Source organism: Buceros rhinoceros, unplaced genomic scaffold (assembly GCF_000710305.1).
Source record: "Buceros rhinoceros silvestris isolate BGI_N320 unplaced genomic scaffold, ASM71030v1 scaffold13868, whole genome shotgun sequence".
Lineage (NCBI taxonomy): Eukaryota > Metazoa > Chordata > Aves > Bucerotiformes > Bucerotidae > Buceros > Buceros rhinoceros.
The window spans coordinates 1-11,370 of NW_010426421.1; the positions used below are offsets into that span (position 1 = coordinate 1).

At 39.1% G+C, this 11,370-nt stretch overlaps 1 protein-coding gene across 1 annotated transcript in view; it reads right to left on the reverse strand.

Annotated features, from left to right (window-relative positions):
* Positions 1-1,015: 1,015 nt before the first annotated feature.
* SH3D19 (SH3 domain containing 19) overlaps positions 1,016-11,370 on the reverse strand; it is a gene marked incomplete at its 3' end in the record, with an annotated part of 26,468 nt that continues 16,113 nt past the window's right edge. The window contains exons 4-10 of the mRNA XM_010141501.1: positions 11,296-11,370; positions 9,045-9,103; positions 6,524-6,788; positions 5,158-5,226; positions 3,838-3,913; positions 3,403-3,533; positions 1,016-1,074 (exon numbers count right to left, since the gene is read on the reverse strand). The exon at positions 11,296-11,370 is cut by the window's right edge and continues 4 nt beyond it. Of these exons, the coding sequence (XP_010139803.1) occupies positions 1,016-1,074; positions 3,403-3,533; positions 3,838-3,913; positions 5,158-5,226; positions 6,524-6,788; positions 9,045-9,103; positions 11,296-11,370 (734 nt within the window). The remainder of the gene's footprint in view (positions 1,075-3,402; positions 3,534-3,837; positions 3,914-5,157; positions 5,227-6,523; positions 6,789-9,044; positions 9,104-11,295) is intronic.

An 11,370-nucleotide genomic window follows, 5' to 3' on the forward strand; every position in this document is an offset into this window, starting at 1 on the left:
TTTAATAAATTAATAAAATAAATGTAAGAAATTACTCTAAGAAAATTTTTGATCTATCAGAAATACCATGCTAGAAAAAAAAAAGTGATAATAGACTTTAATTCTTTCTACAGCATCACAGCAGAAAACCAATGAAAGAAGCTTGATTCTCACCCGTCCCCCACTCCTACCTTTCCAAAAGTTTCCTGTTTGTTTGTTAGTTGCAGAAGCATCTTTTAAAACTAAATTTTCATTTAAGACAAGACCAGCTCGCTCGGAAGAACAAACTGAACGATCTCACTGATGCTAGTAGTTCCTGCCTCTGCCTGAATTTGCTGCAGTGAATGACTATGAAACCCAATAAATCATCACTGAGTAAAAACAGCACGAAAAGTTAGTTGTTCCTTGCCCACAAATCTTAGTACAAGTTGTTTGCAAATCAGAAATGAAAGTGCTTGAAGTACACTTGATAATTTGACCTGGGGAACTTTACATTCACCCTGTGCAGTTACATACTTGAAGGTCAGACAGATTTCTCTGCTTAAACTACAGCTATACTCTGTCCCATTTCACCTTGTTCCCTCAAACGAGAGGGAGCCCTGTGAGGTTACATCTTACGAGGATGCCGGAAGAAAGTGAAGAGAGGACAGTGCAATGCTGCTGAAGTTAATCAGATTGGTTCACAGTTTCTGTAACCAATTAGTATGAAAAATTACGGAAAACGCTCTTCTAATACAGCTCATAAGAGCAAGGAAAGCAAGTGAAGGGAATTATATCTACAGAAACATTTATTTTAAAGTGATCTACCAATTTTTTTCAAGTAATGAAGTGAGGGTTTAGGCTTTTTTTATGAATATCAGTCTTCTTAAAACGTCATAACCGTTCAGTTTAGAGATACTAATTTTTAAGACGTGTTTTGGAGAAGAAACTGTTAACCATATTAACTCAGCACAGACAGCACCTGCTTCAAACTTATCTTTCTTTTTTCTTCCTAGTAAATGAACATGAGAAGGAATGTAAGATTTATCCGACTCACTCAATGCATCGTGATGAACGGGCTATTTTTTTCCTGTTGCCACCTTCTGGAACATCAATCTAATAAGACAGCAAAATCAGTAAAATCTTCCATTTCAAGCTCATGATAACTACAATAAACATGGAACTGTTTAAACTGTTAAAATAATCTACTTTTCAGCTAAGAATCAGCTCCACTTACAACCTCCATGTGATGCTTGCTCTATAGTCCCTGGCATGCTGTGATATATGACTATATTAATGTAGATTTTGGGTTTGTATGTCTGATTTCTCATTCTTCCATCTCCTGCATACAAGGAGCACTATTGAAGGTTCCCTCTCATGAAGCTGGCTTACCGTTTCTACTTGTGGCATGATTGACTGACAGAATACGGGACTGGATGCTGATGTACGTCGTTGCATTTAGCTCTCAACTTTCAATTGGTAATTGCTCTCTATTATTTATCAGCACCATATATCACAATAGACAAAATTATTGTTTACACTTATCCTTTCTAGGCTTTGGTAGCCAGCTGTCCTCCAAACAAAAATACGTCTCACAAATCTCTCTTAAATTGAAGAAATATAATTTGGAAAATCAATATATGGATATATCAAACCGCCAGCATTCAAGTCCTTTATTGTAAGAGGACCTCAATGGTATTTTTTGGTGTGACATGAAGGATGATGGTAAGACTACAAGTCTAGAGACCCTGGCAAGGAGCTTTGGGTTATAGCTTACTATCGCATGAGCCAGTACCCATAAAAACTAAGAGGAAAGTTTCATTAGCTTATGTGAAGGACTGGAGGAAATCGTGCTGCCTTTTAGAACAAATAGTCTTTGCCGTGCTTTTGCTAGAGAAGCCTGGTATCTGTTGCTTTGAAAGTTCTATGGGAAGTAATAACCACGCATTATTTTTAGGTTTCCAGACCTAAGCTACTACCCAGCTCAGTATTATCAAACACACTACAGCATATTTGAGACCTTGTGTCAAGATCAAATCTGACGTGAATGAACAGGAGAATTCACTCAGTAAATTAGCCTCACGTACGGACGTCTTTCCTTTTGGCTTTGTTGGTTTTTTTTAATTCTGCTGAAAAAAAATTTTTATTGCACTCAAAGGGTAACTGCCTTTTACAACTAAAATGGAAATTTGAAACACATCTGCCATAGCTTTTATGAAGTTATATCTCTCTGAATCAATGCTGAATTTGACCCCAAATACTAATTCCACTGCTTTATCACAAAATCATTTCTGTTTTAGCCATCAGTAGTAACAAGAGCTTTTAAATTAAAACACTGGTTTGCGTAGAAGCAGCTAATCAGTTTAGCAAATCGAGCATGGTTCCCTGAGTTTTGTTCTTATTCTTCACCACTTCTTGAATCTTAAAATTTTTCTCCAGTAACACTGTTACAAACTAAACAGACACCCTCTAGTCTCTGATGATTACCAGGTACTCGGTATTGTCCATGCAGCAGCAGTGCTCATCTCTGCCAGCTGTCCTGGCTCAACACAGACACTTACTGTCTTTAATGACCAGCTGTACACCTTCACTGCATCCTGGGGTCAGTTTAGCATTCCTCCGTGTCCATATCGCTGGTGTGCACAGCCCAACAGCCCTTTCAACTGTCACAAAATGGACTTCAGTCTCAGACTCAGGCTTGCAATATATTTGACCCAGCTTTTGATGCAGTGAACCATTCTGTATCTCTTTATTAGATGAGATGCTCAATTAATTGCTAGTGGACTCCAAAACAGCACCTGTCTCTTGCCTGCCATTTACTGTCAAGTATCACATTCAGTAACAGGATTGATAGAAGATGCTCATTTGCAACAACACGATCTCCTTGTGCCGTGCCAGCACAACTATTTGTGCAGCCACTTAGTGAATCGATCCAGCTGGGAAAAAAGTATTCTAGGAAGAAAAAACCCCATGTTTTGTTGGTCCCAACTACTGCCCTGACCTAGCTCACTACATGGCTATAAAAGTGGTGATTTCAGCATGGTTCAAGGGACAATACAATGGGAGAAGCTGGGGGGCTGGGGCAAAGCGCAAAAAGGAACCATCTTATGAAGTGTTGATTCTTACATGCAGCTGTGAAAAATTATCCACTCTTTAGACCTTGAGAAACCACCAGGGTTAACAAAGAGAATCTGGTAAGGGCCATGATTTTCTCTCTTGGCTGCAAATTAATGGTAAAATAATCCTCATAACACAAGTTGGTCATGCCAAATCAAGCATCTTTCTAATACCATACAAACAAGTCAATATGTCTTCTGTGCTCCCAGCGGGAGAAGAGATTATCTAAATACAGAATGGAGTTAAGCACGGACGAGCTATAATAAAATAGAACCAGAGAACAAATGCAATAGGATCTTATGTAGCAATGTATCAAAGTCTACATACAACTACTTTAACAAAGCTGGCAGGAAATATCCCTGTGCGATTCCCACATTTTCCTCTGTACCACTCAGTATCAATTTTCTCCAAAAGACAAACGGTGTCTCCAGAATGAAGGTCCAAGTCACCAGCATGCTCTGTAAGACAGCATCATTGCAGTTAACAGTAGTTGTCACACTCACTGATTTTCTCTGAGTAAAATCTTCTTAATATAAATATCATAGACAAACCAGAATGAGTTTTTATAAAGTCTTAATTATACTTGATACACTACTCAGTTTTAACTAAAAGACTGGCCCAGGTATAGCTAAATCCCTGAATTTGAACAACTCTGCATGCGGACTGAGCTTCCTCATAATTTTTAAGGTACAATTCCTGAGAAAATTCCCATTTGAAAGTCTGGGAGAAAAACAAGCTTCCAGAATATTCACATTTACTTACCTGCAGGAAAATCATGCAGGACTACAGCATGAGGTGCACTTGTGTCAGACACTTTTGGAGTGTGATTTGAAGAATCCTGACAACAACAAATAAATCCAACTAATTTATAAATCATGGAAGATACCAACAGAGATTCTCTGTTACATACTGTGAAAGTAATTTTCTGACTTTGGACACGATGTTGTTCTGGTATCAGCCTTTAGAGGCAGCGGTTAGTGTTGATCACACAGCTATGAGCCTGAACGCCTTTCACCAGTGTAAAGCAGAATGCATTTCACCAAAATCTACCTTTGAGCCAGTAAAAGGAAGGGAAGGCATAGAATCCTGTGTGACTTTTCCCGTAGAGACAAAGCCACAGTTATCTCCAGGGGTTAGAAATCTGGAGCATTGACAGCAACTCTCATGACAAGGGTCACGGGCAAATTTTGCACTGCTGCTCGGTACTGCGTGCCGCCAGCTACTCTTCCTTGCTCAGAGAGAACACCCCAGCCCAGCTCTCCCCAGCACACTCGGCGGGGACAGCACATCTGCTATTTGCCCAGCATTTTAGAGGGGTGAGCAAGGCACTAGGCCTTTGCTTTCAGGAAGATAACACTATGGGGAAATAATAATAATTTTGTTGTGCAATCTTTATAAAGGGAAATTATATTAGATTTTTAGGCTCTGCTGATGACAATCACTGTGCATGGATGACATTCAAAGTAATTCATTGCTACAATGGACCAAGATAAGGCCAGAATAATATGAACTATAACAGAAAACAACAAATTGCATAAAAATCTATTTCAGCCATGTAGGTAACTGATAATAATCAAAAAGGCTGCTCATAGCTGTAAGTTATACTAGCTCTTCAATATTAATACAGTCGTGCCCGAAAAACAGGTTAAGTTCTGTAGAAGCAAAGAGGGGAAAATACTTTGAAGTCTATGTCAAAGCCAATTCCCTGATCTATCACTTCATTATGATAGAGCACTTCATAAAACTACTTGTTTGTCTTTTGCCCACTTTTCAGATACTCAGCCAAGGGAGTAATTATATTCCTTTGTGACAGAGGAACTTTACCAATTTCCTCTCCCTTCCGGCACTCCAAGTAATTACAGTTGCTCTGCCCCAGAAGCAGAATATCCCTGTGCTATAAGGCAAATCACCATTATTTGTTTTTGTTTCGGTGGTTGTTTTGTTTTTATTAAAGAAACTCTAGGATTTAATAAACAACTATTACATTTCTCAGTGTAACCTTTAAAGCCTAAAGCACTTCACACTTTAATGCAACAGGAGTCTTGCTCATTAAATATTTATCAGCAGAAAAAAATGCCTTACCTTACAGGACAGTTCCATGGTGTTCCTGGGAAGACAGTCTTCCTTGGCACCTCTGTGAGACTCAGGAAGCTTGAATGGAAAGAGAGGCAAATGGAAAAGTTTGTTTCACTTGTATGCACCTGAAATTCCTACTGAAAGTGAAAATAGTCAGATGATGGAACTGTTCAAACCATCTACTACAGGTAACTAATTTAGGAGTCCAGTGGGAGAGGACAAGCTTCTTTGGAAGGCATTCAGAATGGGCTGCTAGTGATCGGAACTGCCACTCTGAGAAACTCAGGTGTTGTCATCCACTTCAGAAGTGTCTTAGCTGCCCACCTGATATCATACCACACGGTACATGCTGTTCAGCATCACGCTGACGCAGACAAGTACTCCTTTGCCATGGAGGGCCCTGGAAATCTACCTTGGAGGAAAATTTAATTGACAGTAACGCGTGAGGGCAGGGAATTGCTAGTGATCTGCTACTGAAAAATTCCCATCTACAAGAACATGTCACATTTCTAATGTAAGTAGGTGTGGCCACACCAGAAAGGAAACAACATGCTTCCCTTATCTCAAAGCTGTTCCTACTATCAACTGCGATACATCTTGCTCTCTCTTTCTTGTTCCTTTGCTGCACCAAGGATCTAAATGCAAGAGTGAAGATCAAAAAGGTGGCAACAGAAATGTTCCACTTCACGCTGAATGTTGATGTTGTTTATGTTACGGTTGTGTGGGTGCTTTTTTTTTGACAAAAGCATTCGCTCAAGCAGTCACCAGTTCTGATCACTGACCAGTTTCAAGCATCAGGGGAAAGACTTTTCTTTTTATCTGTAATGTTGATCCATTTGTATTTAATATTCCCTAACAACACATGCAATACCAAAAAGAAACATTTTTATAATGAAAAGGGATGGCATCAATAGGATGAAAATCTAAGTGACGCTATGTTCCTCACTCTTTGCAGGCTTGATTAGCAAGGTAAACCACTTTTTAAGTTCTAATACTCCCCCAATTTTCTTAAGCATTCTGACATATTCAGGAAAAAACAATATACAAATATAATTATTTAGCATTATTTTACATGATGTAATAGAATTTGGAACTGGTGACTATAAAAAGAACCCTCAAAACCCAAAAGCTATGCATAAAAAAAAATTATGTATATACACAAAACCACACACGCATATATCTATACTTTGCAGGCACATGTTACATTCTCCAGAAGTATCTTACAGTACTTACTACTATTTTCTAATGAAGATTATGCTGATAGATGCACTTTGAACACAACATTATAGTAACCTACTTTACTACCTTTGTCACTCCTATTTTAACCTGCTCCATTTTATAAACAACATTCTCGGAATATCTCAACTCTCACCAAGTATTTAGTGTAGAGAGGATGACCTGGTTTAGGTCTAGGAGGTAATGCTGGATCTGGATTTTTAAAGACTTGACTTTTTGCTCTCTTGGGTCCCAATCTGAACTTGCTGGGTTTTTTATCAGGAGCGATGTCAGAAGTAGATCGTGAAAGAGCATCCTTCTGGGAGGAGGTCTTGGCTGCAGAGAGTTTTGGTGGAGGTGGCCTTCCAGGAGCACCTTTGGGTGGGGGAGGACGAGCAGGTAAAATTTTTCCATCCACAGGCCTAACAATTGGGCAAACCATCAGAGAAATATGCATGTTAGTAAGCCTGCCACCTTATTCTCCCCCACAGCCCTAGCTATAGAGTATGCAGCAAGGAAATGAGAGTCATGATCTGAGCTGTAGAGTGTGTAGTATCTCAAGCCCTCCAGGAATACATGAACTCTTCAGATACTGGGAACAGATGATCAGGTCCTTAGACAGAACCTTTGACTACGTATTTCCAAGTCTGCTCACCACTTTTGCTTATCAACTGTCTGCCAGCTTTCTTGGAAGCCCACCACATAAGCAGGAATTTTTGTAGCAATCTACCTTTAGAAAGAGCTTTGTCTGAAACTGTCTCAGGATGGAGAACTTCTAGTGGAGAACTTCAGTGAAAGCCCTGACGAGCTCTGCTGATCTAGCTAGTCTTCAGGTATCAGCCTAGCTAGTTCCCTGGGACGTCAACTGAAGTGACTTTTGGGCCTCTGCTGAAATTCGTGACATATGATATCACGTTGCACAATGGCATCAATAGCAGAATTTACCTTATTTTTGAAACACATGTCTACTGCAGAAAGAAAACAGCAGTGAAAATACTCAAGATTTCTGGCAGTGAAGGAGGTACCACACTCTCATTAGTCTACCAGTAGTTTAGAAAAAAAAAAAAGACTAATAGGTGACAGTGATCATTTAAAAAAAAATTAAAAATCTAAAAAATCCCTTTTATTAAGCAGTGATTAAAAAAAAGCTGCCTATACAGTACCTATGAGCTGTGAGTTTTAGAATTAAAAAGTGTGGCCAAATCAATAATTTGCTAATTAAAAATCTCCTCTGTTATAAACAACCATTATGTACATAAAACATTGACATCCTGTTATTAAGAACCCTGGCACTACCGCTATTCCAAAAATACAATATTGTTTGATTGTTACTAAGAAATCTTTGGTCAGTTACTGCAATTTTCTGCTACAATTCTCTCTCTTTTTTTCATACAGTAATTCAGCACAATTATTTGCTCGTGTGAGTTCCTCACGGGTCTGTAAAAATTGTCAACCACAACAAATGTGCATTAGTGGATCTTTGGAGTATCCTTCTGATGTATTTTGTGAGTGTCGTCCACCACTTGGGAAGATACTAGTTCTCTACTAATGTTCCTGATAAGAGTTCTCTACCACTATTTGAGTATGGTCAACTCTTTAAATTTCAAAAACATTTTCCACTTCTGTTCAACTTCAACCTCTCTCATTTCTTGACCTCATCCTAAACTAGGCATTTTTAATATTGACAAAAGGGGAAATTCCAAGTTGGATGGCATTAAATCTGGAAACAAATCAATCCATACGTTTGTAAGGCAACTAGCGAAACGACAAAACCCTAACAAGCAATTCAGAGAAATATTACTTTAAAAAAAAAAAATCCATTTGAGCAGAAGAGTGTAAGGATAAAATGTTTACCGCAGTTCCAGAGACCTTCGGGAGAATCAGGAATGCTGTTGTGCTACACAGAACTGGGGAAAGTAATAAGCTCGTCACGGGCAATAATAAGGTGTTTCCTTGTGGGAATAACCACATTCTTTCCTGTTAACGAATTCTTATTATTGATAGACTAAGTTTAATAACGGAAAGACTCTTGTCCTGATACAACAGAGCAAACACAGATGCTAAGATAGCCATAAAGGTCTGGCTAGCCTTATCTCCCTCCAGTTTGTCTCTGGCACTTAGTGAACCTGAATTTAAGGCTGGTCCCACTACTCTTGCCTCTGCAGACCTTCTTTCTTATTGGTTTAAAAGAATAAAAAAGGTTGTCTCTGATTCTGCACTGTGACAGACATTTTAGGTCTGAAGTGAACTGTATAAACTAGCCAGTGTTTCTGGGAAGGGGCTGGCCCAGCATCTGCCCTTTTCAGGGTGGCAGCATCTGCCACCTCCATTCCTTCAACACTCAAACCCACCCACAAGTGCAAGTGCTGTTGATCAAAAGGTCAGCAACATGCAGAAGGAGATGTTCTTCGTTCAGCTGTGGGTGAAAAGGTTAAAGATGCAGAAAGGAATGACTGTCAGCAGCCACTGTACGTTAGCAAAAGAGCCAAACAGCTGTCCTCCCACAATCTCCCTGCTCATGCCGATAATGTACAAACAAGTATTAATCAGCTAGTAACTTGGTCCTGCCCGTTTATTAGTGAGCATACTACCTACCCAAGCCTATTGAGTTAGGACTAGAGTTGGTGGGGTTGGTAGAAACACCACTTTTAAGTGAGTCACTGAAGAATTCCACTTACCTTGGGGGTAGTACAGGTTCTAGTTGAGGCACTCCACCCTGTTCTATATGATCCATCTCCTGAAAAGATTCAAAAGAAAAAAGCCATGTCTTTAAGCCTAAGAAACAAAAATGATTATGTTTAAATGATGCATTTCTTATATTAAATTATATCCTACAGACAGGAATAACAAGAGTTTCTGGAGGTCTGGGAATAAAGTAATAAGTATTATGGCGTGTTATAGCATTTAAAAATCTTGTTGGACATAGAATGAGATGTAAATAACCTGATTAACTACCTGAATCACAGCTTAAATTGTGCATTAGGTATGATGCAGCTCTCTTCTCCTATTACATGGCAGTCAGGGCGTAAGAGCCAAATTCAGGAGAGTCATAGAAATGTACAGTTTCACTGCCCATAGGATTCCAACTGCTGCAATTCCATTATCAATTTTGATTTAACCTTGACAGATGAAACACTTTGAACAGGCTTAAAGAAGAAAACACGATACTGATGCAGCTCACACAGGACAGCATCTTTTGCAAATAATATTACCTCTCATTAAAGAAGGCATCTAAGTATGTTTGCTAGAGATCTAACGGATAAATCCTGGTGACTCTTGCTTTGGCAGATGAAGGTGTCACTGCCTCCAGCTGCCCATCTTGACCCTGCCAGAGATTACTACCCTGCAGCAGAATCTGCAGAGGAGAACATGTGCCACGTCTGAAGGGCTTAGACCACAGTAATGGAGTAACAAGTTGCCATCCTCTTTGTCTCCTGCTGTTCATTTTCATGCCAGTGCCAGGAAGTCCTGCCAGCTCTGCTGAACAAGCACAGCTGTTGGTGGAACAGAGTGGTAAATCAGCGCGCTGAATCTGGGTTCAAAATTATCCTTTTTGAACCAGCAATTTTAAATAGGTCTGGACAGTCTTGTTTACTTAATTAGGGACACAGGTGCTTGAAACTGGTAAACAATTGATGTGATTTTTCCTACCTAGAAAACACCGAGGTGATTTTTGTGACGAAATTTTGACCCTTGATTAATGAATGATAAATGAATGTTCCTGATTAAACGATTCTGATTAGAAAGAAAATCTGCTACTTTCACATGGGTATGTTATCCTCATACCAAAAGTTTTCCTCTTCTGTGTGAAAAGGAAGAAATCTGTACCAAATGCTGCTTATGGTCAACAATTTTTATTATTACCGGGTAATCACTTCCACTGACTAACAATGCTAGCTTTAGAAACACGGAAATTCTCATCTTCCCAAAGATAAGATTCAAACTGTCTGTTTCTGTCGCCTTGATGCAAATAAAAAACTTAAAAAAAAAAAAATCCCCTGAAGCTTACACATGCCGGTCAATAACTTGGATGACATTCTACAAGTTTGGGGGTTACATTGCAAAAAACGTTATTTAACATCTTGTATTGGAATTTAATTTTTCACCTTTATCCAGAAAAGATGGCACCCCTATGAAAACCCCCTTCAACCACGACGTTTAAAAACCCATTCACACTATTAACAGAGGTAGCCACAAAGACATTTGTTGGCAGCTGTCTGACTAGCAACGGCTTTTGATTTGGTTTGATCCTTTTTACTGCCTGTTGTTTCCACAAGATTCTCTTCCATTCTTGCCATGCAGCTCTTAATATTTGAAAATTCTAGTGCCATTTTCTAGTTTGTTTTAATTCCCTTTTGTAAATCCGTGTCAAAGGGCATATAGGATACACAGCTATAATGTCTACCATTACTACGTGCTCAGGAGTGAGGAGCAGGGCTTTACTTTCCAAACCAAATTCTTCTACTCGGGCTCTGACAGGACCAGCAGAAAACAACCAGAAGGAAAGAGCTAAGAAAGCAAGCTTCATTCATCAGAAACAGAAAAGTATCCTCTGCCTGGAAATGAGCACAGACATCAAGAGGTACAGTGTGTATGAAGTCAAAAAAAACAAACCGCCTGTCCAAAGGGCATGTACGTATTTCACTATGTAAATCTTGTCAGACTTTGAACCACTTTGCAGTTGTTTTGAAACTAAATTGTAGAATATCTTGATTCCAGCTGCTAAATCAGAAAATCAAAGATAGATGTGATCAAAGTTTAGTAAAATCAACAAAATGCTTTTCAGAATTGACAGCTGTATAAATTACCTAATTAAGTTAGAGAACACAAAAAAGAAAGAAAAAGAAAAAAAGGCTATATTTTTGAGTAGCCTGTTTCTGTTAACCAAACCAGACAAAGTTGTAATACAGGAAAACAGTCCTAACTTACCACAGTTTTCACTAGGTCATCACTGCTGGGTTTTCCCACTGTGACACTGGAGGTGTTCCCAATAGGCTTTTCAGC